General features: G+C 40.9%; 1 protein-coding gene across 1 annotated transcript in view; it reads left to right on the top strand.

The window, feature by feature from the left end:
- Nucleotides 1–23872, top strand: part of kif26ba (kinesin family member 26Ba) — a gene marked incomplete at both ends in the record, with an annotated part of 84011 nt that extends 60139 nt beyond the window's left edge. The window contains 22 exons of the mRNA XM_080458071.1: nucleotides 345–438; nucleotides 2855–3000; nucleotides 4167–4283; nucleotides 5334–5520; nucleotides 6353–6569; nucleotides 10309–10480; nucleotides 11762–12098; nucleotides 12208–12368; nucleotides 12577–12715; nucleotides 12896–13151; nucleotides 13259–13363; nucleotides 13486–13613; nucleotides 14996–15175; nucleotides 15346–15653; nucleotides 15777–16467; nucleotides 16566–17479; nucleotides 17778–18013; nucleotides 18206–18355; nucleotides 18472–18686; nucleotides 20945–21210; nucleotides 22519–22669; nucleotides 23724–23872. Coding sequence (XP_080314197.1) covers nucleotides 345–438; nucleotides 2855–3000; nucleotides 4167–4283; nucleotides 5334–5520; nucleotides 6353–6569; nucleotides 10309–10480; nucleotides 11762–12098; nucleotides 12208–12368; nucleotides 12577–12715; nucleotides 12896–13151; nucleotides 13259–13363; nucleotides 13486–13613; nucleotides 14996–15175; nucleotides 15346–15653; nucleotides 15777–16467; nucleotides 16566–17479; nucleotides 17778–18013; nucleotides 18206–18355; nucleotides 18472–18686; nucleotides 20945–21210; nucleotides 22519–22669; nucleotides 23724–23872 — 5319 coding nt within the window. The remainder of the gene's footprint in view (nucleotides 1–344; nucleotides 439–2854; nucleotides 3001–4166; nucleotides 4284–5333; nucleotides 5521–6352; nucleotides 6570–10308; nucleotides 10481–11761; nucleotides 12099–12207; nucleotides 12369–12576; nucleotides 12716–12895; nucleotides 13152–13258; nucleotides 13364–13485; nucleotides 13614–14995; nucleotides 15176–15345; nucleotides 15654–15776; nucleotides 16468–16565; nucleotides 17480–17777; nucleotides 18014–18205; nucleotides 18356–18471; nucleotides 18687–20944; nucleotides 21211–22518; nucleotides 22670–23723) is intronic.
- Between the last annotated feature and the right edge of the window lie 2742 nt (nucleotides 23873–26614).

The raw sequence follows: 26614 nt of genomic DNA, 5'->3' as shown, positions 1-26614 counted from the left end.
AATATATATATACATATATATATATATGTATATATATATATATATAAAGGAATAACATGTGAAGGCTCATCATTTAGATCAATGATTTTTTTCCTCATTATTATTACTCTCCTCTCCCCAGTATATTATGATAATGCCACTGATGAGCCCATTAGCCGCTTGTTTTTATCATATTTCCATATTGATTCTGACGTAAACACCTTTTATTGTCTACCAGTAGGCTGATATTATTCTAAAACAGGCATCGACTTGGCTCTGTTTCTAATACGGTCCATGTGCTTCAGTACATTCAAGTGTTTCTGATTATCTTGACCTTCGTCCTGAATCTCTCTGCCTGTTGCTAGGCGGAGGTGTGCGCAGGAACAGTTGCCGAGGTTATTCAGTCTGTTGTGAACGGAGCAGATGGCTGCGTCTTCTGCTTTGGACACTCGAAGCTGGGTAAAAAACACACACACACACACACACACACACACACACACACACACACACACACACACACACACACACACACACACACACACACACACACGCACACACACGCAATCAGGGCCTGTGTGTGAGTCATCTTCAGTGCATGTGCGTCGTACCGACAGTGTGTCAGTCCTTCAGTTGGCCGTCTTTCCACTGGCCTTCATCTATCAGACAGAGAGAAAGAGGAGGATTAGTATCTGCTGAAGCTGAAAGCACTCCCAGTCTGCTTGGTCTCTGTTTCTGTCTTCCGTCTTCCTCCTCTAATCCTCCTGAAGTGGTTTTTAGAGAAGCTGTCTTTAAAAAAAAAAAAGGGTCGGGACCCCTCGCAGCATACTGTGACATGTCTGAACCCAGGCGTGCACCGGCACAAAGATCAGCCACACGTACATGCTCTTCATCTCTGGGTCAGCCCCTGTTGTGTTCATCGCTGAGTGTGCAAACAGCCGTGTGCTTCCTGGTTTCTGATCTCCATGGAGGACTGCGGAGCAGAGCAGTTCCAGCACAAAGCTTCACTGTAATGTTTGAGCAAATCAAAAGATTTATAATTTGTTTACTTGTCTTGATGGATCCAACTATGCAAAATGTCACCTGGTGAAAAATATTAAGTGTTGCACAGACATATCTTTTGCCTGTGCTGAGTGTGGCAACTGCACAGACCAGCCCACAGTCAATTGGTCTTATTGGGAACTCGCTTTCATCAATATCATGAAAAGCAGATGTACAAATTAGGGGAATGTTACGAACCGACACAAACCAAATATGGTGCATGGCATAGACATAAGACAGTGTCTCAAATGATGTTTTGCCTCTCACCATATTATAGATACACGATAATACAGACTGTCATGATTCATGACTCATACTGTGTGGTTTGACTGCAGCTGGAATTAATATCCAACATACCTTCTTCTTGCCAGTGCTTGATTGCTGTAATGATACTGTGGATGCGTTTATATAATTGAAGGAACAAAACTATCCTTTTCTCAATCAGTTTTACTGTTATATTAATGTGGTGCCTCCTTGTTTCTGGTAAAACGGCTGCTGCAGCCAATGAGATCATTCCTTGTGATGTAGGTCACCCAAGGCCATAGATCTTAATGAGGCAGCATTATAATGGTATTAACTTTTTTCTGATTAAAACTGGGAAAGTAACACAGGGAGCCTTTATCTTTGGCTGTAGACACATGTGGAAACTCAGACACAGATGAATTTACTCATGAACGCACTCATGCACTTCTTCCCATTGTGCAAAAGGGTTTTCATTGAATGAGAAAAACTGAATAAATCTCAAGAAGATCCTGGAAGAAATGGATGAACTTCAGGAATAAAACTGAATTCTTATTCTTGAGTCGCATTGAATAGATTTTGTTATCTGTTTAAGATTGAACCTCCTTCAGACAATGACAGGTTTTTCTATGTGCATGTTGAAGCTCATGATATAATGCTGATCTATTTTCTCACACTTGCTCTTTGACAGCGTCAACATCTTGTCTTGATTAGATCAATTATTAGGAATGACCATCAACTGACCAGTTGGCCATGACTTGACAGTCTGTGATAGTCTGTGCAGAAGGAGACAGTACAGTCACATATTCAAAGCGATGTGCCCCGAACGAATTATCCACACAATCCTGAGAGGCAAAAAGAGAGGAATGAGTGTTGCTACAGTGTTTTCAGGCTCTGGATAGTGACATTGCGATGACTCATGGGATGTAACTGATTTGCTAAATGAAAAGAAATGAACTGGGAAATCAGATAAATCATGGTAAATGGATCAGTGATGCTTTAAAGAAACTTGTTTAATCCAGCTGATTGCAGCATTTAGTGAACTCTTTTTTAATTTTTGAACAGCACTTCAAGGTTTTATTCAAACAGGCATTGTGATTCTGAGGAACTTTTAAGGTTTTATGGAAACAACACTGCAGTAGTGCAATCTTTTCTAACAACAACAACTGCATCGCTCCTCTCCTCCAGTTGTTGGAGATTTTTCTGATATGTATCATGAAATGAACCTTTGTTCTGACAGTTCGTCGAGACACTCCTGGAAAAAGGATGGTGTAGATGATAAGCTCGCCTCCATCCTCTCTTGGAACAAATCAGACACACTTCTCCACTCAGCATCACAAGAGTCAGGCTTTTGATGTCCCATGTTTTTCGTGTAAGCATTGGTGCCAGCCTGATTGTTAGGTGTGACATCTGGCTTGGTTTAGGTGTGTGTTTGATCTCTAGCTTCTGACAGCCAAAGCAGGTGTAGTAGTGGGTAATGATCATTGTGACTGAAGGGGACACAAACACATCTTTTTTCCATGCTGTTCATTTTGATAAATCTCCATCTTTTCTTCCCTTGTTCACACGTCCCCTATTTTGTCTCACTTACATCCAGGCAAATCCTACACTATGATTGGCCGAGATGACTCTCTTCAGACCCTGGGTATAATCCCCTGTGCCATCTCCTGGCTGTTTAAGCTCATCAATGAGAGGAAGGAGAAAACGGGAGCACGCTTCTCTGTTCGTGTCTCTGCTGTAGAGGTCAGTGTTTGTGATGACACTTCAATCTGAAGAATGTCCAACAGAGTTAAATGGATGCCGTTATTGAATCTTGGTCTTAGCAAGAGAGACTGCTGATTGTCTGTTTTCTTTGGCACCTGTAATTTAAAAGAATGGAGCGAAAAAAAAAACTATTTGCTTGATGTTAAGGTTGTTTATTTTGCTTGATCTTAATGTTTTCACATCAGTGGCCCAGGGTGAATGAACTGAAACCTCTCTGAAATCTCTACTGTGTTGTGCTGTTGATTACTATAACACAAGTTGTACATTTAGCAGTACCAACACCAACTTATCTGTCTGTTTGTATGCACAGGAGTCATCCAGGAGCCTTGTTATCTATGTATGTCTCCTGTGCTTTGAAAGTTACAGCTGAATTACCAGCTGAAAGTTTGATATAAAGAAAATAGCTTTCGACTTATTTCCCAAAAAGCTAATGGCAACTGCCATGTTTATAGCAAAGTGCATCCAAAGAAGGAACAGTCTGTGGAGCAACTGATTCTTATGCAGTGCAATGAGTGAGAGCTTTGTCCCCTTTTTCTAAGATATCTCCAACTTTCAATATCTATCCGTTCAATATTACTGTGTGTTTTTGACTGTACAGTCAATTTTATGATAACTTTAAGCATTATTTTAAACATCCAACATATGATAAAACACAAAATTTCAATGTTTGTAATTGGCAGCATATTCCTAAAGCTGAACAAGAAGGACAGGCTCGTGGTAAAGCCAGCAGTTAGTTACAAATGGTTGACTCGTTCTTAAATACTGCCTATGAATGGCCGATCATACAACAGAAGTCCCAGAGGCCATGATGTTGGTATTATGGCGCTATCTGTATTTCTTAGATATCATTTGCAGTCTAGGACGTTTTTCTTTTGTCATTTTTTTATGAGAAGTACTTGTGCCAAATCCTGTCAGCAGTGGAGGTATCCAAGTAAAAGTGTTCACTGATAATCATTACATTTCTAAATATTGTTTTAATCATTCTCTGTATTATACAACACTTTCTGGTAATAAAATGTAATTCAATTTTAAAACAAAAGATATGGAAAAATCCCAATATTAAAAAAAATTCAATAAAAAATTTGAAATGACAAAGATCCCAAAGGGACAGTGAATGTTCAACTAATATGAGCTTGTGTTTGCAGGTCTGGGGAAAAGAGGAGAACCTAAAAGACTTGCTGTCTGATGTGGCCATGGGCAACTTACAAGATGGACAGTCTCCTGGAGTGTATCTGTGCGAGGACCCCATCTGTGGCATGCAGGTATGTCTGGATACACTAGTTGTAGATTAAACTCTGTGAGTGTGTGCCTATGCACCACCCTGGGCCTTGGATCAATATGCTTCACCTTTGTTTTTGTAGCCTCGGGCAGATCTCTGTTGTTGTAGCTGCTATTTGCACTGCTACATTCTCAAGCATTCATCTTGAATCAGATTATCTTGGATCAAAGGTTTTGTAGCTATTACAGTCTTTTTTATCCAATAATGCACAATTCGTTTCTTGATCGGTGTGTTCAGAAATAACTGGCTGATTAACTCATCCGCTGGCCCTGTCGGTGTCTGTCAAAGTCGGAATCAATGCCAATGCCGGCTTAAAAGGCTTTGACATGAATGAAAGTGAAATAAAATCACTGGAACTCCAAAAGGCTTTTTCATTTGTTCGACGTTTTGTTTTTCATGTCAAGTTTCTTTTTTTTTTTGTTAACTGACTGATAAACAATCTACTTTGATGAGCAAGTTTTAGACAAGAAAAGACACAAGACACAAATCCAGTCAACATCATTGTTGTTGCCACGTCATTGTTTGGTCTCAGGTAACCACACAAAATGACAGAGTGACAGTGTGTGAGCTGGCGTCTGTGTGACTGCAGTTATATGTTTATAGGATTAGGGGGTCTGATACAAGCACATCTGTGTAATCCTTAACTAATCTGACATAATCTCATCAGTAATGATATCCTGGGGATACACACACACACACACACACACACACACACACACACACACACACACACGCTCCCTCTCTCGATGGCTCATCTTTGCTTTCCTCTGTTTATTTCTCACACACCTGCGGGCAAATTACAGAATGCCTTATTGGAATATGTCCATCAGTTCATGCTGAATTCTCGCAGGGTGTAATATTATCAGTGTTTAAGCACTCTGGCAGATAAAATGAGTCCCTCCAGCTGAAATGAAGAGGTGCCTTTCCTTCTCTCTGGCTTTCTGTCCCCTGGCCACTCACTGCCACTTCCTTATCATGTCTATAAAAACACAATATTCACACTTTTTTTTTTTGCTTCCTACGCATTCCCCAGCTCCAGAACCAGTCTGAACTCCGTGCTCCGACCCCAGAAAAGGCAGCCTGGTTCCTGGATGCAGCCATAGCAGCACGTCACAGCAGCCAACGTCCAAACACCTCGGAGGAAGAACACAGGAATTCACATATGCTGTTTACTTTGCACATATACCAGTATCGTATGGAAAAGACAGGCAAAGGAGGGAGTAAGTACTACTCATTACAATTCTTCTGCAGCAGCGGATGCTACAGTATTCTACACATTATTCTTCTCTGTAGTTCTCATGATTGTGTATCTAGCAATCATAACAGAATAAAGGCAGATACAAACATGTTTTCACTCACTGACATAGAAAACAATGCTCGAGAGGATTGTAAACAATAATGATTGACACATCAATCTTCATTCCACATATAAGCAGATCAACGTATAAGCTTCATATTGATCCTTAGTCACCACTATGAATAAATTGAGAGCTTAAGCATCAAGATCTTTGACAGGGTGGTACATACCTATATATTTCTGTCTGATCCTTTGATAAAGTCTATGTTTAGATTAATTTCTTGTCATATCACACATTTGATTTTTGATGGAATAACAGTGCAGAGTTAGTGTTTGAGCAACTTTGTGGATGACAAAGAAATACTGTTAGAAATGTCTGACAAATGATCTATATGATGATAGCCATGTTTGGTGGATTAATGTGTGAGACAGAGGAAGAAATCAGAGTCTAGATGGTACATGTACGGAATGTTATGTGAATGTTCATCGATGATTAATCACTGAGTTGACAATATGCAGTGTTTTTCAGCTTGCATTCAACCGATCAATGAAAAACTGCCACAATCATTCTCTGTGCATTGATAATATTTAGATTAATGTTATAGTCTGGTTTATATTTAAATTGTCATGTGATACACTCATAAATAATCCATCTGCTGTCGTTACTGCAGTCGTTTTTTAATTGTCGCTTACCATCATTTGTCCTCTAGCATTTATGACCCCTTCTATTTTTTTTTTTTTTAAACCTCCACAAGTGTCAGGAGGTCGCAGTCGCCTCCATCTGCTGGATCTGGGCAGCTGCGACGTTAAAGCACTCAGTGGAGGAGGAGCAGGAGGAGGAGGTGGAGGTGGAGGTGGTGGGAAAAGCAGGGACAGCTCTTCATCCAGCTCGGCCCCTCTGTGCCTTTCTCTGTCTGCCCTCGGCAATGTGATCCTGGCCCTGGTCAACGGGAGCAAACATATCCCATACAAGTAAATCTTAAGTATTACTACAATCATCCAACACATGAAAATACTTTTTCTGGATATGAAATGTACTCACAATGTCACAAGACAAATCAAATGGAAACAAAAATCAATCTGGGGAAAATCAATGGCAAGTTTCATCATGTCCAAGGTACAAATGACCAATGTGTGTGTTTGTGTATGCATACGTTTTTGTGTGTCTTTCCATGTGTGTGTCTTCTTTGGAGAAGGCGGACAGGGAATATTTTATGGGATTTTAGTTGAAGTAAGTAGAAGAAACTTTAAGCAGGAATTCAAAAGGAGAATGCGAAAGGTTGTAGTAATGAGAATATGGAGACGAGCTGGATGTTTTAGAGCGGGAGAAAAAGAGAAAACTGAAGCAGACGGCAGATTTCTTAAGGTGCTTCAGGTTTGGGGAAATTAATGTCATAAACAATAACAGCTGCTGTTACATATTCATCACTTTCATTTTGCTGGTTAAGCAGAGCAGATAGAAAGAGAAAGAGTGATCATACAGAGACTTCATAAGTCAAAAATAACATTATGTGGGGAAGAATCGTAGTGGCTGTTGTGGCACTTATTCTGCTCACGGGCAGTATGTGAACAGTGTATAACATTTTATATGTGCTCCTTTTACCTTTCTTTAACTCCTCTTGACTTTCCTCCTCTCTCACTCATTCACTCTCCTCCAGGCTGTGCAGCTCTATGCTCCGTGCTCACTTAATTTAATCACCAGCTTTCGCATTTACATTGCAAAACAACCTGCTACTTAGCACAGAGGCTGTGAGCAAAGCTTTGCTGAGTCTGACTTGGCACTGGTGAGTCAGACTGTTGCTGAAGCGTGATGGGATTTGACTCAGTTCAACAACACTGATGTTGTGTTCCTGCCACCTCGCCATAATGGAGAAGGAAGGCGGGACTCACTGAGTGTGTCACTGCAGGTCTAAAGTCAACAGCATGTTTGAGGCGAGTCAATAACCATTCATAAAGTAATGGTTGTTGGTGCTTTGGAGCTGGAGATATTTCCTCTCCTTTGACAAAATGAATCTGCTTCGACGACAGTTTGGTAGCAAGATTATCTGCTTCTGTTGTTTGTCTGGTGTGACAACAGTGTTTGCACAAGAGCTTACCACAATGAAATGATGTATAAACCCTCCCTCAGAACAATAGGTGTGAGTGAAGTTGGGTTTTATTTTGTCATTCACATTCTGCTGAAACTGTTGCTTATTTAACACTTCCTTATTTAAATGCTAACTCTGGTGCGCTGACATGCTCGCAATAAGAATATTAACATGATAAAAAAAATTATCATTATTGGCAAGTAATAATAGCTTTGTCATATATTATGCTGACGAGAACGGCATTCATTTTCAGAGCAATTCATTAACTAACGTGAAATTTTGAAAGCTGCTTTGATCTTTCTAACCAATGTAGGTTATTTAATTTCAGTTTACAAGTCCCAGGTATATGTAAAATTAATTAAATCCATCATGTTAATGTCAAGCAATTCAAAAGTGTCAAGAAAATACGAGTAACATGGATTTATTTGCTAGATATAGTGACAAAGAAAGGAGAGTGATGTTTTCCACCAGGCCTGAGGAAATTCATTGGTGTTATAAATGAGACTACATAAAAATTTATAATTTTTCTGTTTTCCTGAACAATTTATCCAGGCACAGGAGTGTACGATACATTCGCCTGCCATATAAACAAGGGTCAACAGTTTTTTGATTCAGTCTTTAGCTGAGTGGACAGAAAGATGTTCTGCACTGCAGGTTTAAATTCAACACATGTCCTACAAGTCTGTTCAATTTTCTTCATCACAGTCGCTGAACCCTCCTTGCAATGCTTCACTGCTTTCAGGATTTTGTCCCATCCTGCTCTCATAATCCCAGCCTTTCTATTGTGTAGTACCGTTGCTAGGTAACATACCAATCGGCTGTTGATCAGTATGGGTTCAGACTTTGTATTTTTTCAGGTTCCCAGTTCAAGAGAAGTGCTAGACTGTTGTCTGTCACTGCAAAGTCACCACTGACTGCAAAAGTCCAGCAATCTCAGTGTGATCTGAAAGAGCCAACAGACTTGTGAGACATCAGAAAGCCGTCTTGAGAGGCTGATTGAGCCGCCACATGCTCATGTTGGTGTGAGGACACTTGTCACTTTTACTGAATATTTTTATACTATTATTACTAATATTACAAATATTCAATACCTTTTTTCATGAGGGACATTGTTCAGACCACTGCTTTGTTGGGTTGAAATGTTTTTCTTCTGACAGCTTCACTCTTGATTAGCAGTGTGCAAATTTGAGAGTTGGACTTGCAGTTTTTCAAGCGTATGGCATCTAAATACTAGCAATATACTCTGGATTGTCCCAATTCATCAGTTCAAGCAAGTACAGTTAACATGCTTGAAATTTAATTGAACTGTTAATTGAAAAATTTAAATGCACTGTTTGCCTAAATCTTCTCCTTGATATGTGGTTGTTTTTTATGTGCATTTTAAATTATGGTAGTCCAATAAATAAGGTTCTATATCTTATCGACAATTGAGGTGGTTATGCACTTCCATTCACCTTCCATTCAAGGGTTTATCAGACACGTCCTCCTGGCCGGAGGTCTTTAGACCACTTTTGACAGATATTGACCACTGCAGACTGGAGACACAGTTTTGGTGATGCTCTGACCCAGTGGTTTCTCAAAATGTGGCCTTTTCTCACTTCAGTCTTCATGCTTACCCTTTATTACTGCTTCCAACACATAAAATTTGGAGACAAAGTGTTCAATTGGTGCTTAATATATTCAATCCACTAACCGGTGGCATGATAGTTTTATTATAGAAAGCAGTATTTCATAGTTATTCTTTCTGGCAAACTAGTATTAAATAGAGCAAGGGCAGAAAGGTAAACTTCAATCCAACATTCCCCACACTTGAATTAACATCCAAATGAATACTTCATGAGTCATGAGTTTACCTACATTAATCTCATGGAGAGATGCAGAGAGGGGGAGAAAGAGGGGGATTTGTTGAAGCCTGAGGCTGCAAAGTGAGAATGAAAAAAAGAGAGCATCGATGAATAAGAGGAGGTCAAGATAGGAGTGTGTACATACTGTGTGCGTGTGCGTGCATGAATGCATGTGAACGTACACATAGACGTGTGTGAGACATGGCTGCAGGCTGTTTCTTTAAAAAAAAAAGGGGGACAGCAGCATGAGGTATCAGGCCATGGAGGAGCGGTACTCACTGTCAGCCTGCAGGCCACGGCACACACGTGCACAAACGTGCACACACAAAAGGCTATGAATGATTGTAGTAGCCCACCCAGGAGAAAATCTTTTCTTAAACACACAACCTAGTTTTACGCTCCCATCTGCTTATATAATCTCTCTGGGAGATAGACCATCTCCCAATATTATGCTTTATGAGAACCAGGGGGCTTCTTAAGAAGCTTCATAAGCTTTACACTGAAATAGTGTCTTTGCATTACCATTTAATAAAGTTATTAAAGTTATTCTCCACTATTTACTAGTAATGTGGCCTTTCTAATCTTGCAGCTTGTTTTTTTTTTTTTTCTATGGAACTTGTAAAATGTTTGGTGGACTCATCTGAAAAGATGAGTTATTAATAACCCTTTGTCAAATGTTAGACCAATGTGGGCATTTGTTTGAAAATCGACCAGTTTTGTGACTGTGTGCTTTTCCGACGTGTCCTTAGTGCTCACATCTCGGTGTATATGTGTAACCAGGGACAGCAAGCTGACCATGTTGCTAAGGGAGTCGCTAGGCAACATGAACTGCCGGACCACCATGATTGCTCACATCTCTGCCTCACCCAGAGATTTCTCAGAAACCCTTTCCACCATCCAGATTGCTTCCCGGGTTCTCCGCATGAAGAAGAAGAAAACTAAAGTCACCGTGGTGAGTTTGACTTAAGCCTTGATGCTTCCTTAACCTTCTATCAGGCCAGTGACCACACTGGGTAACTTTGTCTTTTCCTCTGCATTTACTTAAAAACTCCAAATTACTGAGAGACACTGAAACTGTTTTTGCTCCACACTAAAATTAATACTGCGTAAAATATACAATGTGTGAATGATCTATAAAAGTAGAACGAGTGACAATGACGACAATGCACAACACTCGTTATAATAACGCCATAGCGGTTCCTTTGCTTTAACAAAACCTGTCTTCCTCCCAGTCAGTACACCTGATTGATGCTTTCAGAAATAGATAAAAGCAGCTGCACTTGTGAAAGATGGTGATACTGTATTTGATCATACGACCCGTACACATCCATCTAATGACAGTGACTGCGTGTCTACTTTTGAACATGCACACATCTAGTGAGTCAGAAATAAGGCCCTTTTATATTGTAGGACAGGAAGTTGAGTGGTGTTAATGGTATGACAATGGGGTTTTAGAACCTTTTGCAGTGAAGAAATTATTCTTTTTACAGACATCACACACTTTATATCAATGAATTGTGGAACATGTGATGTTTGTTAGTTTTCACTTGAAACACACAAAAGCATCTGCATTGCTCAACAACGGGTTGAAAATAAGAGGGCATTTCTTCTAATCATATAAAACTTTTCTTCATTTTCTGATATTGTCATTATAACTGCTAAAGTCTTTAATGGTCGGTAGAGTCATGCCTCATTAGTCTGACTGGTTTTCATATCAATGAGATATAGAGTTTTCATCTTGCTCATTACTTTGACCTGGCACTGTGCAGTGTTTTATTGTCTGGACTTTATGTGAAAATCTTGTACGTAAAATTGAAAGTGGAACATCAGGTGTTTTATCACTTCATCTGCTGACACGCTCAATCTCACACTGCTCATTTTCACTTATTTCAAAATTGTTCTGCAGCGGTGTGAAATGTGGGTAAATGAAAAGCATCAGATGAAAATAAGGTGATGAAGGAAGTGTAAATGATTCAATGAAATTTCATTATAGCAGATAAACGGTCTTATCTAAATCTTGGGGTATCTCCTCTTAGGTGAATATTGACCTGTGCTGGTGTCGTCTTATCGTCCATGCCTCTCCCAGCATGAGTTGTCAATTAAAGGCTAAGACATCCAATAAAATCTAATCAAATAAGATATATAGACTCTCTCACTCTCTGAACCAGAAAAAGAAAGAAATCTTTTTTCACACTGTCTAGACTTTTCTGACTGTTTAATTTTTATTTTTCAGCAATACACCTCCAGTTCCTCTGGTGGAGAAAGCTCCTGTGAGGAGGGTCGCATGCGTCGCCCCACCCATCTCCGGCCTTTCCATCACCGTGGTGACACTGACTGTGACCTCCCCTTGCTGCGACTGTCCAGTGATCCTGATGAATACTCCAGCAGCGAGCAGTCCTGTGACACCGTGATCTATGTTGGTCCAAATGGGGCTGCAGTGTCCGATAGAGAGCTGACCGACAATGAAGGGCCACCAGAATTTGTTCCAATAATTCCTGCGTTGCTTCGAGGAAAACCATCCGAACAGATTCAGACGCAAAGTCAGGCAGCTGGAGTACAAAGCAAGGTCAGTGAAAATCATTTAAAGGGTTTAAAGGAACAATTTACACTTAAGAAATACAAGTTGATTTTACTGAAGCATAAGAGGATTTCTTCTTCCACACCTTTAGTCTCAGACAGAAGAGCAGTCCGGCGGTCCACCTCAGCCCCTGTCGCAGGCCTCTCAGTCACTACTAGGTCAACCTTTGGCCCCCGTCCCGGAGGAAGGAGCCGAATGCTTGAAGTGCAACACATTTGCTGAGCTGCAGGAGAGACTGGACTGCATTGATGGCAGTGAAGAGGTGACAAACTAATCTCCTTTAAAAAATAAAAATAACAATGCAGTTTGTGTTGTGTGGTCATTCACACGTTGTAAAAAAAAGATTTCTTTAAATTTTTACCTTCTCAACATTTTCTATAGACCTGTTTGTACTGATATGACATCCTTAATCCTGGTATAGCAAATTACACTTTGTTCTTTTTCATCCTTTACTATGTTACTTTTTACAGGTGGCTAAGTTTCCTTTTGAAGAGGTTCCAGTGATTAAACAAGGTGCCAAACAAGAGCCATGTCTATCTTCATCTTCTCCATCCTCGAGCCCAGCTCTACCCAGCTCTGTAGCTGTGTTGGATTCAGAAATGAAAACAGGTCAGAGCTTAGTTTGAAATAATTGATTTATTATTTGTTCTTGATTATGTGTGTGTCTTACACTTGGTGACCTATATAATTTGTGTCTAAACAATCTGTGGTGTTGCATTTTGGTTTCATGAAGCACTTTTCTCTTTTTACTGCTTTGCTGCAACTGCACTCTGTGTCCCACATCTGCAGACTCTGCATGTGCTGTAGGAGGAGTGGATCACTGTGTCTCCTCTTCAACAAATACCTCCAACACAAGGACCAATGACCAGCAACTGCAGGAAATTAAGGAGGCGGTGGAGGAGGCAGAGTTGGCTCAGACAATGATCCACAGCCTGGCTCAGAGTTCTGGATGTCCCATCGTCACGAGTGCCAGGAGTGTCACAGGAAGCAGCAGCATCACCGCAAATCCTCTACACAGGACCAAGAGCTCCCACCTACATGACAGGTGATTGCAGAACAAAAAGAACAATGAGTTTTATTCAGGCTGGGCACTTTTTTGGTGTAAATGTTGGATGAGGGAAATGTTGGGTCCATTATGTTCTCTCTACACAGTCATGAGAGTTTGAATCTGGTGGGCTGTAATTCTGACGGCAAGGCACGCCCTCTGGGATCACCGCGCCTTGGTATTGCCAGTCTGACTAAAACTTCAGAGTACAGGTGAAACACACATTTATTGAACAATAATAACTAAAAGTCTGGTTTTAATCCAGTGTTAACAATGACAGCTCATGAAATATAAATTTCTATCATAACTTTGAGCGCCTTTGTGTTCTTGTCAGGCCTCCATCCTCGCCATCCCAGCGATGTAAGGTATACACCCAGAAGGGTGTGATGCCAGGAACTCCCCCTCTGTCCTCCCATACTCTGGCTCAGGATGGCCAGACCACGGAGGCTTTGACCTCAGACAGTAAGCACCTTTTAAACATCTGTATACATGGGTAGCTATTGCAATGCACGATATGATTGATATTTATGAAGACAGATATTGGTTTAATTTCTTAAAAGTCTGGTTTTCCTCCATTTGGAGTCCTAAACTCTACTTTTCCGTTGTAAATTTCCTAATTAAGTAGTTTTGTAATATTTATTAAAAGATCCCAAAAGCAATAAGCAACACATGATTTGCTTTATGGCGACATCTTTTTGAAGAGTCATCTTGAAATATTTTTAATATGTTGGTTACAAAAAGGGTGATGCGACTTTAAAAAGTAAAACAAAAACAGAATGCTATGAGTTGGTAATCCCATGAAGCCATATTTAATTCACAATAGAATATAAACGACAGATCTGATAGTAAATGTGTGACATTTTTTGAAAGATATGTGATTTTAGAAACATATTTGAAAGTCATAACAGAGCAATTCTTTATTGTGCACTACTTTTTCTTCCCCCTTCATCAGTCTGTAAACATCTGAGAATGAGGCATTGCTGGAGTTTTGTTCCATTTCTGTCTGAAGCAGGATTTTAAATGTTTCAAAGGCCTGCTACTTCTCTGCAAGAGTTTTTGTTTGCTGATGTGCTGAATGTTTTTGATTGGAGAAAGGTGTGCACTGCAGGCATTTCAGATCTGTAGATGGACCGTAATACAAAACCATGCCATTGAGATCGATGCAGTGTGTTGCAGTATTCTGTTGCCAAGGCCCTCCCTGGAAAAGAAGCATGGATTGTTCCCAGATGTTCTAAATGATTGCGTCCTGTTTTTATTTACATTTTCCTACACATTTATCATTCTAATCTTTTTAGCATTGGGGTTATAGTGACCTTGTGTAGATTGGATCTCTCTTACAAATGTTAAGTCTATTTTGCAGACAGCATGCACGTTCAATTTTAATTAATTTTTCATACGTTACGTACTTTTATTCCCATGTGATCCTATTCAGTGTTAGACTCATTTGTTTCAAGGACAAAAAGATAAAGCTCTTTTAGAATATTAATTTACTGTTAATGTCCAAGAATACTAGCCACTCTGAGTAGAAAATGATTTAGTCATTACTTAAATGTGATATCTAGGAAAGACAACTGTAGAAATCGTCTATCATTGGGTGACCTTTCATTCATCTATTAATTTCTGAACTGTCAACTGTTTTACATGTTACACACTGAAGGATTTCAATGTATGGGTACACACTGAATGATCTGAGCGCAACAGTTTATATGCATAGTAAAAAGTGATTTGAAATTGTCATCGTAGTGTCGTGACAGTTTCCCAAACTGCCAATGAACCAGTGGGTGCATGTATTCCTGGAAAACGACCTCATGTGCAATGCCAAATGTATGTTTCTTTTTCTGCAGACAGTTTGGCTGCAGACAGCGGTCGTTCCTCCACAGATTCCCTGCTGTCCAGAACTTCTCCTGTCGGCATGAGCCCACAAGTCCAAGAGCCAACTGCCTCTTTGTCTGCCAGCCTTGGCTCAGCTGAGACACTCTGCGATGATGACGTCCCTCCGATACCTCTGGACACACACAGAGAAGGTCAGTTGTGGCACATTCACCATTTACCGGTGGGAAAACAGTTGGATCCAAAATGTCATGATGACATTCAAACTTTTACAAAAAGATGCAAATATGTACCATGATGTAGGCATAATCAAGACATTAAAATTCTGGGATTGCTCTCTGTTTTTTTCCTCCTCACCTTGGAGGAGCAGCTGTGTCTGTTGTAACAGTTGGACCTGTCGTGCTTGGAGAGGATCAGCGGATGTACGTTACGGCTCCTGGTGGAGTCGAGGAGGACCGAAGTGTCACAGCGGAAGTTCAGGGCTTGGTCTGTCGGCCAACGAGCATCTTGAGTTTCAGCAGTGACTGTGTCTCTGTCACGGCTCTGGCATCACGCTCTCAACCCATCAGCAACTTTAGTGATATGGTTTTGAACAGGGCTGTGGAAGCCTTTCAAATACCTGCATGTCCTGTCACAACCTCAGGGGTTACAGAAGTTGTTGCAATGGCAGAGGTGAGTAATTCTGCTTTGGGATCATTTAGTCTATGGCTGTTTTATCTGCCAAGTTAGAGAGTTCAATCATTCACAAATTATCAAGTTTAATACATCAAACCTAACTGTCATTTATTCCTGCAGGTGGCAATGGCCAAGCTGCGGACTGAAGGTGAAGCCATTGTCACAGGATTATCTACCTGTGGTTCACCCATTACCTCCTGGACGAGTGATCTGAGCATGGGCAGTGAAGCTGATCAGTCTCTGCACAGTTTCAGCCAGTCCCAGAGCCAGCAAGGAGAAGCACTAGCAGATCCTGACCCCAACCAGAGCTTTGGAGTTGATGGCTTTGGTGAATACGACAGTGGTGGCAGACTCCGAAGAGGAAGCATTGAGGGAGAACTGGTGCTGTCAGACAACCTGAGTGATAAAAGTACTCCCACCAAAGAAAGACTAAGAAAACTGCCTCCATCTATGGCTAAAACTAACATCCAAATTCTGGCAGGACCAACGAACATCTCTCCTTTTAAGAACAATGTCAGTGGTCATCCATGTGTGGCTGTCAAACCTATGGTCATACAGGAACCCACCATCATCTCCTCACCAACTAAGGCCAACTTGACGAAAGACCCAGTCAAGTGCAATGCAGCACTCTTAGCTTCCCTTTCCAGTGAGATGAGCTTCGAGGACCCATGGCTGAAACGTGGCACAGAGGAGGGAAAGTCCAGGGAGCTGGTGTGTGAAGTGAAACCAGAGAAGAGAGAGGTGGAATCCTTTATGAGCAAAACAAATGAAAGAGCTGTTTGCAGGAACCACCAGAGCCTCTGCAAGGAGGGTAAGACATGAGCAATTAAATTTTTTTACAATATTTCAGGTCTGTGTTTAATATTTCTTATTAATTAATTTTTTATCCTTAAATTTCTACTTTTCCAGGTGGTGATCTTGGCGGCTCTAGTTCAGGTGGGGAGGTGGTGTCTTCTCCAGACTCTTTGAAAAGAGTGGTGGATGGTTGTGAGATGGTTGCGGTTGTTGTCCAAGGTGAAGGCCTCATCTACAGCCCTGATATTCATCGCACAGCTAGTCTTCCTCGTGGCTGGCATCGTATTAACCGGCATGACGGTTTAGACAATGGCACAGAGTATTGTAACCTCGGTGTCACCACTTCAACTCCCTGTAGTCCCCTGGCCACTCTGGACCGCTGGGGAAAACAAGGTTTTTTCTCCCAGAGGAAGGGAGGAATCCCACCTCTTCCACCAGTGCGAAAGTCAAGCCTTGATCAACGAAACAGGGCAGCCAGTCCTCTTCACCTGGCCAGCCAGGGTGTCTCATCTCTGGGCAGCTCACAAGATGATGCCGGGATATCTGGAAGTGGTGTTACCAGACAGCGTGGCTCCAGCATAGACAGTAGTAGACTTTTCAGCGCCAAGTTGGAGCAGCTCGCCAACAGAACTAACTCTCTGGGCCGAGTCCACAGCTCACACAGTGGATCCAACCATTACGACTGCTTCTCCCTGGAGAGAGGGGAGAGCCTTAAAGGGGGAGGAGTCAGGGGGGACAGCACCATGCCTCGCACTGGACGAAGCCTCACTCGTGCCGGATCAGTATCCTCTCCAAATGGAAACACCAGCAGCCTCAGTCTTAGTGGTAGCCCCGGTTCCAGCAGCGCTCCACAGTCTCCAGCCAAGACCAGCGGTCAGTCAAAGATCTCAGCAGTCAGTAAGCTGCTGATGACCAGCAGTCCCAAAACCAGGAGCCTGTCTGCCTCCAGCACCAAGACTCTGAGCTTCTCCACCAAGTCTTTAAGCCAAACATCCAGTCGCAGCTCCAGCCTCCCACCAAATGGAAAGGTATGGAGCAAATTTCCTATCTATCCCTCCACTGATACATACAGTACATACAGTACATACAGTACATAAAGTACATACATCCACCAAGCAGAACCAGACTGATTGAACTCACATATTCAGCATGTTTACTCCAAGGCAACAGTTGAAAGTACATTTTCACCCACTTTTTGTTTTTTCATCTTGCATAGAGTCGGCACAGAAAATACACCTGGATTGTTATCTGAAGCCAAATAATTCAAGGTGTCCTTGCTGTTGTTTCTCTTTACAGCAAACTAAGCTATTTACTTCTTTTCCTCAGCCACAGAGTTCAGTTCAGGGACCTCTGCAGCAGCAGGAGAGACCTTCTACTGGGTCTTGGTCTACACAGTCTCTGAGCCGCAGTCGAGGGGGAAGTCTGACTGCCAAATTGCCTCTCCGTGCTGTCAATGGACGAATCTCAGAACTCCTCCAGGGAAGTGCAGGCTCCCGCTCTAGGAGCCATGCCCAGGGAGGAGGCACAGATCCAACTGAGGAAAGAGGAGTCACAGGAGCAAGGTTAATCTCACGTTATCTCACATATCAACCATTTATTCCTTCCAGTGCACATTGATTTATCCCAAGGTCAAGAAACCTGTTTTTGAAAGATCTGTGGGCCAGATGATCTGGGAATAAGTGGTCAAATTCCCAATGCAAACTGTCATTTAAATGAAGTCAGTAAATATAGGATTTCTACTTTCTTGTTTCCAGTGTTGGGGTAGCCGGTGCAGGAGGAGGCGGTGGAGATACTCCGGGAGAAGAGAGGGCAGCGGTAGTACAAACACTGCCGTCTCCCTACAGCAAAATCACGGCTCCCAGAAAACCTCACCGGTGCAGCAGCGGCCATGCCAGTGACAACAGGTAGGAGCTGAAGTGCATTAAGAAATGTTAAACTGAATTTATTTGCAAATCGATTTACTTGTTGTACTTGTTTTAGGATTTTAACCCTAATTACAATCTCATTTGGCTTCTAACAGCAGTGTGCTGAGTGGTGAGCTCCCACCTGCCATGGGGAAGACTGCCCTCTTCTACCACAGCGGAGGCAGCAGTGGCTATGAAAGCATGCTGAGAGACAGCAGTGAGAACACCGGGAGTACCTCCTCCGCTCAGGACTCTCTCAGCGAACACAGTTCAGCTACCACCTCCTCCCGACGGAGCTCCAAAAGCAGCAAAAAGAGCAGGAGCAACACAGGTCACAATAACACATTTATTTTCAGGCGCTTGCTATAATTATACATTCCATTCATCACCTTTTGGAGGGAAAATGTGGCAATCAGCAATCGTTGCATACACGAAGGCCATTTTGCAATAAATCATTAAAGCAACAGATTATAGCCATCATTATGATTGAAAACTACACATGGATTAGAATTGATCCTGTCACAGCCAGAGCGCACATTAAACAAACTACACTCAGTTTGTAAATTAAATTGTTGCCTAATTACAACCACATTCACTGCTTTTATTCAGTTAATCCAGTGTATGTAAATATCGTTCACCAACATTCAATGTGCATATGGACAAAGTATGTACAGAAGAATATTAAGATCAGAGCACAGTGAAAATATTTTTGAAATGAAAGTGAATGAAAGAAGAAACCGTCACCTCTGTGAGGAGAATCAGAGTGATGATAGTGCAATGAACAGGTTAGAGAACAGTGAAGAGAGCTGTGGCTGCAGGAGGTGCCAGGTAGGGAAGGTGACCCTGACTACCCATCTGTGAAATGGTAAAAGGGATTGTGCTGGTGTAGGCTGTAATGAATATATATTCACCAGAACACAACACAGAGAGCTTCCTAATGTGCCTGCCAAATTAATCTGTATCGGTTAAGCGTGGGGATGGATATAAGCATAAAGTCAGCCTGGAGACAGGGAGCTTTTCCTGGTGTGTTTCTGATTATTAATTTAAATTGGAATTAGCCTTTCCACCCCAGTGTGCAGAAAGCAGTCTTACTTCTTGCCATGCAACGTAAAACTCTGGATTTACTCTGGTTTATCTAAAACCACAACGGATTCTGTGGATCAGAAAGTCAATTCACTGTCAAACTGTCACAAGATGACACAAAATTGTCAAGGATTACTTTAGGTTTGTTGCATCTGGAGATGAAGCCAGTAACCATAGAATGACAGATGCTGTTCAGCCCTAATTCAAGGAGGTCGAAGAGCCTCTAATCGTAAGAGGAAAGTGTCTGTGTAGCACAGACAGCCACAATGTCCAACCAAAATGTTAATCACATCTCCAGCTAAGTCTCTCTTGAGCTTGATGTCCATTAGATTGGATTCACTGTAGCTCTCCCGTGCGTCATATTTTTTACATCTATTTTCGTCACACCTTTTCTCCTTATACATTCCGTCAACTCTCCCTTTTTACCATCTCTTCCCAGCAGACTCTCCATCTTTCCTCTGTCCTGTTATGTGCTGCTTCCTAATGAAATACAAATGTCTCTGCTTGACCTTTCTGAGCTGCACTGAGACCAAAAGACAGCTGCAACCTTATTAAAATCACCCCTTTCTCCTTCTTCTCCGGATCTCTCTCTCTCTCTCTCTCTCTCTCTCTCTCTCTCTCTCTCTCACACACACCGTCTCCCAGTTCCTGCTGAACCTGATATTGCTCATTCCCATCGACATGCCTGGCAATTTCCAATGCAAAGGGAAAGTACGTGTGGGTTCGTAGTAGCGTAGTGGACAGATTAGAGACTGACCTGCTGCTCTTATCTACGAGCTTCAACTTTTTATCTCGTTTCACACTCCATTATCTGTTTCTCGTTCTCTCTCTGCTTATTCAAACCCTCAGTAGTTTTCCTTTGTCCTTTTCTTTTTAGCTCACTGCATTGATTCCTCCATCTCTCTTGCTCTCCATTTATTTCCCTCAGTTCTAGAGTCTGGCATCCGTTTTTTTCTCTGCCAAGATACCTGCTTTGATGCAAAGTAAATTGAAACATGATATTCCTGTTTGGTACGTGCTGTAGGGCTGTGGATGAGTGTTTTTTTTTTTTTTTTTTTTTCAGTTTCAATGGTGAGAAAACAGCACTGAGAATAATTGTTTCAGTTTCATGATATCTTATGAATGTGTTGTCTTTGAATTTTAAATATTAGAAGGTTACCATAAAGACTGGACACTTCCTGGGTTCAACGTTGTCCCTTCACAAAGCCTCGTTGTAGTTATTTTTTTCTAACTAAGCAGATTCTGTAAAGATATAATGGCAGTGACATGTTTTATGTTACTTGGCGATTTCTTTCAGTCAGTGCTCATTTTTATACTTCAACTGAGTTTCGTCTGCTTAATTTTTCTGAAACTATCAAAAGTTGATCTTTCATCTCATCATACAGTATATGCTGAGCATGTTTCTGACAGTGGTCATATCTGAAGGTCATTTTAGTGAATTCCTCATCAAAGTCACAGAAAAGAGCGAAATCAACTCAGTTTGTAAAACGTTTTTTTTCCCCTTAGGTCTCCAACGTCGGCGTCTGATCCCTGCTCTGACCTTGGACTCAACCTCTTCATCACCGTCTCACCGCTCCTCCAAACAGGCTGTCACGTCATCCTCTTCCTCGTCCTCTAGCCCAGGGGCATGCTGGGTAGATGGACCACTGGGACCCCCTGCACCTTCAAGTATTCGGGGTGCAACTGCCACTACCGAGGCCTTTGAGATTAAAGTGTATGAGATTGATGACGTTGAGCGGCTGCAGAAGAGGAAGGACAAAGGAGGGAACAAGGTGAGGGGAAAAGGAGGATTAAATTGGGGAGGGGGAGGGGCAGGGGACACCTGAGCTACAGTGCTGCTGTAGATCTGCTGGTAGAAAGGGTCAGCTAATAATTTCAGGCCTGAAATTTTGATTCTTATCTCGTCTTTTCTACAACCTGAAGTGTCCTTGAGTAAAAGCCCAAATTGCCCCTCATTTCTACAAACCTGAGGGAAGAACAAGTGACTTTAGACCATAAATGACCTATATTGAATGAGAGTGGCATGCGATAAGACGTTTCCTTGGGAAATCGGTTAAAAAATGCTGAAGAAGAAAAATGAAAAACATAAAGAAGGAAAGTTTGGAGGTACCTGCTATTACAGGATGTTTTGTTTTACTACACAGTTTGAAAGGGATCAATTTCAACACAGTGAAAGCTGCACATCTTTCTCTAAAATACATCCATTTCTACATTTCTACAGATAAATAACATGGAGATCGAATGAGATTACAGTATGAGTTTAGGTGAAAGAAAGTGGTTCAGATTGAACCGAAGGAAAGAAAATGTGGATGAATCCAATGAACAGGTGGAACGAAGTGAGGAATGTATGAAGAGTTTGCTTTAAGAAAGAATTCAGTGATCTAAAGAAGAAATAACAGCACAAGGCTCAGTGTACTTGATGCCAATAAAGAGGACTTGATCGATAACAGTTGTGGGATCTATTAAAAAGCAACTGGTGTTTTGTGGGATACTGTTGCTCAGAGGAAGAAGCCAGAGTAGTTTGAGAAAGAGGAATGTAAAGCAGGAAGATTTTGAAATGCAATGTTCAAGGTTTGTACAAACTGACTGAATCAACATTGTCATTGTATTTTGTATGAACAGTGAGTATTTTAATGAATCTACATGACTGTCTTACTTGTGAAGCATAGTGCCTTTAGACAAATATAAATTCTTAAGACTGTAGACAACAGGCTGCAGAATTCATGAAAATTCTTGGAATTTAAATGATTTTTTTAGTCCTTTTTTCGTTTTTCTCTCTTGAATTGTTATGTATTCAGGGCAGTGAGAATAGAAAGACAGAGAGAAAAGCATGGAATATAGATTTACTTTCCCTGCAGCAGCCTTAAGAAAGCCACTTTACCTCCAGCTGCTCCAGTGAAGCCGCTCAGTGTCCGAAGGTACTCAACTGTGGTCACGCTGGGACCTGATGCGGTGCGAATGTATGCAACCATGCGACTGTTAAACATGCTGCTGCGGATAAAGGAGAGGTACATGTGTCTCCCCTATGAAAAAATCAAGGTGAATAATATCTATTCTTGTCCGTCTGCCCTTTGTGTCAGGAGGTGGTGTATGTCAGTGCCAAGCTTCGCCTGTTGGAGCACCGCCAGCAGCGCATCAGTGAAGTCCGAGCCAAATACCAGTGTCTGAAGAAAGAGCTGGAGCAAACCAAGCAATATTTGATGCTGGAGCCACACAAATGGACCAGTGAGTGTAAGTGTAGCACTCTGACACTTCAGGGAGTCGTTATGTGTGTGAGAGAGAAAGGCTTTACATCCTTGACTATCGGAAGCATTTTTATAGGATAAATCGGTGAAATATAAGGTATTACCCTGAGAGACATGATGCATATTTCTCAAGTCTTTTAGTCAACATCTTTTTCAAGTCTACTGATCATACTGTATTCTTAATGTGACTGTGGACGCATTTTATTTATTTTTAACCTGCTTCACTTGTTCCTTTTTTGAGGGAGAAGTCTGGTGCTTATATTTCATTCATGACTACTACATCTAGTGCAATCACAAAACCAACAGTGCATTTGTCTGGCTCGGTTCTCGTTAGCTGTTTACATGCACTTACCACACTGCTGATTCATTGTTCTCACATAAGAACATGCAAACTCCACACTGAAAGACCTCCACTGCAAACCCAGACTCAAACCAAGGATATTCTCGCTATGATGCAAGAGTGCAAACCACTATACTTTCCGCAAATTTGGCAACTGAACGATAGTATGATGGCAAAAAAATTTAAATAATTATTTATTATTACTATAGCAAGTAATATAATACAGGTTCATTTCAACAAATTAATAAGCAAGGGAAATGTTTTTTAAATAATTGAGAATCGTTGAATGTGAATCGAAATCAAGTTTTGTTCATTTTGGGGTTTTTTCATCAGTTTTGAGTCTGACTCAGTCATGACTCAAACATGAAAAAAAAGTTTGCCAAAATCTTTTTTCAAATTTAGGCCATACTTACCAAATAAAAAGAAAAGCTCAACCCAAACAAACCTTTCAGCTCTTTGACGCCGCTCTGTGTCTTTATTTTTGGACCCCAGCATGAAAGTAAAATTAACAAAACAATCATATCAAGCTTTGACTACTTGCCATTTTGATCCATTTCTTGCTGCTCTTGTTTATTCCGTGATATATCATGACAATAATAAATGCAGGATGTCTGAACTTGTCCTGAACTTTTAAGGCTAATAATGCCAACAGTGCCTACATGTTCTGACATACCTTCTCTGTCTGTACGTCTGTGACCAGTTGACCTGCAGCAGCCCTACGAAGTGGACTCACTGGAGTATCTGGAAGCTCTGGAAACTGTCACAGACAAACTGGAGACCAGAGTAAACTTCTGCAAAGCCCATCTCATGATGATCACCTGCTTCGATGTGTCCTCGAGACATCGGTAGACAAATGACGAGATGAAGAGGCAAACACACGGCTGGACTTCTATTGTGAGACTCCGTGTCTCTTGAATACTAGAAATCATTCAGAAAAATACATTTTAACAAATATCTCTCACTGGATGAGCGGATGGTTGAAAGGAGGAACTCTAAATCCAGCATGTCATCTTTACATCTTCTCCTGATGTGAGTAGGCAGAAAGATGAATGAAACATTGTACCAATGGAGGTATTTTGTAAAAACCAGCAAACACAGTATTTTCTACTTTTTTGTGTCAGTGTTGAAATAAACACTGATTTTAAAACATCTTATTGATAAACTACCCTGAACCAGCTGACTGAGGTGTCACACTTGCTCCTTTTTGACTTTGAATCGACGAGAAAATAACTTGACTGAGGCAGCATTCACTCCAACATTTAAGAATGTAAAAAGGAACGAGGAGGACGAGAGAGGAAAACACAAGCTGCCATTTTTTTTTAAGAGAAGAAGGAGGATTTTTCATCTGCCATCACTTTGGAAGAGCACTTTCTGGAGTTTACATGGCCGAGAGTCATTTGGCTGTAAAGAGCAGAGAGGTGACTGCTGGACAGCCTGGTGCTGTTGCTCAGTAAACGTACAGGATTTATGAGGAGAAAGACAGAAAGACAAAGAGAATGATTTAGATAAGTGCCTTGTGAACATTTCAACAAAACCAAGACCAACTCTCTTTCTTTCTGAAGTTGTGCACATGCAGTAAGTCTGGTGCTAGCATAGAAGAACCCCACAAAAGATCAGTGTCCATGGAAAATATTTTCACTTATTGTCATATTTAAATGTGCTGTTTTATTGTAGGTTGGTGTTTTACTATAGGATAAACAAATAATGTACTGAAATGTGTATTTGTACAATGGTGGGAGCAAAAAGAAAGATGGTAAACACTAAGTCCTCTTTAAAATTATGAAACTGTTGTCAGGACCAAATATCGGAGGAGTAAAACAAACAAAAATCTTTCCGGGAATTATGTGTTTAAAAAAAAAACATTTTATTGTGGTGTTGTTTCTACCTTGACTTTACTCACAAACAGAGCACATCTGAGCTTTGACCCTCTGGGGAATTGCTACACGATATATCTATATCCCTCGATAGTGCAGATGTGATGGCTTTTTCATGTTCACAAAGCAATGAAATGTCTGAGTCGCGTTGGAGTGAAAGTGGAAATGTTTCCCTCCTTTCCCATGTCAAAGTACATCTGACTGCCAGGCTGCCTGCCTGACAGAAAGACTGTCTGTTGTTTGTATCTGTGTTGTTCTGCTCTATTCTAAAAGAAACTGAATGATTTGTCAACATGTGTGTTTTATAATGAGGTATCTTTTTTTATTATCATTATTATTATTATTCTTATTGAAGTGCAATGGAACCATGTAGAGGCTTGGCTCGATTGAAAGATATTTAAAAATAAAAATTATTGTGACAAAGAAAGAGGTACAGAATGTGTACATTTTAACATTAAGGCCTGTATTATTTGAAATATGTCATGAATTTAGGCTTAAAATACTAGAGGATTACAATTATGGGATGTTTAAATGGTACCACTATTGCATTTGCTTTGTGTGACGTTACTACAGAAATCTGTTTAAATGAAAATGGAGTAAAGGACAAAGTGACGAGCAGATCAGGAGTCATAGATCCTCTGCCTGGTTCCATTTTTGGGGGAACGAATAGGAACCCTTCAGATTTGTTCATATTATTCTCTATGGTGCTTGAGATGTTTATGATCTAAATGTTTGTACAAATATAAATACATGAAAGAGCCTGTTTCCCTCTCAAACACAGAACAACACCATTTAAATGCTTCTTCTCCATCGCTGCCATCACTACCCAGTCCTCTGTATGGCTTCACCCGCCAAGCATGGAAGTCCTGATAATCCTCTTTAAGGTTAAGGGAGGAAAAGCTGCTGACTTCAGAAGGAAGGGGAAATGCTGTACTGACGTTGCTATGATTTGTCAACAGTGTTAAAATCAACTCTCAAATACCTCGAACTCTGCTTTGTTTCACTAAATTGACACAAAAACTAAAAGGAGCCGTGAACTCCGACAGATTTTGATCTTTGCTTGGCTTTGTTAAGAGGAAACAGGTATTAAGTTCATAAAGCCAGGAGAGCTGAGGAAATCCGACATGGGCATTATCCCAAAATCTACACCTTTGACAAATAAAAGACTAGAGTCAGGCAAAGTTTCCCTCTAACTCTTACCTGTTTTCATCTAAAGGTTCAACGTGCTCGTCATGAATGAAAGTTTATTTATTTGAGCTTGAAGATGCTAATTAATGTTCTTATTTATGTACATCTTATGATCTTAAAGAGTTACTATGCATTTCAAAAAAACTGTACATAATACGTTGCTAATACCATGTCACATATAAATATATATACTGTGCACATATTATATATGCGCTCATTCTTATTTTATATAATTTTTCAGGTTGTTTTGTTTTGTTCTTCTTGAGGGTTTTAATTGGTTTGGATTTCCTAAAACATTCACATACTGCTGAGCTATGCAGCCCATGAACTGTGTCAGTCCATTTAATACAGACCAATACTTTAGTGTGATGGTTCATTCTGTATTGGCCAGTATGCAGGACTGTTGATAGCGTTTTGTGACGAGCTGTGGATGTTTTGGGAACCTTACCTTTGAGAAAGCTAATGGCTGGTACCTGTTTCCCATGTTAAGATGCTATGTGGGAGATTTCTCCCTTGATATGTTACTGCC

The sequence above is a fragment of the Lipophrys pholis genome (assembly GCF_963383615.2).
Source record: "Lipophrys pholis genome assembly, chromosome: 2".
NCBI classification, from domain to species: domain Eukaryota; kingdom Metazoa; phylum Chordata; class Actinopteri; order Blenniiformes; family Blenniidae; genus Lipophrys; species Lipophrys pholis.
This window is presented reverse-complemented; position numbering and strand designations above follow the sequence as displayed.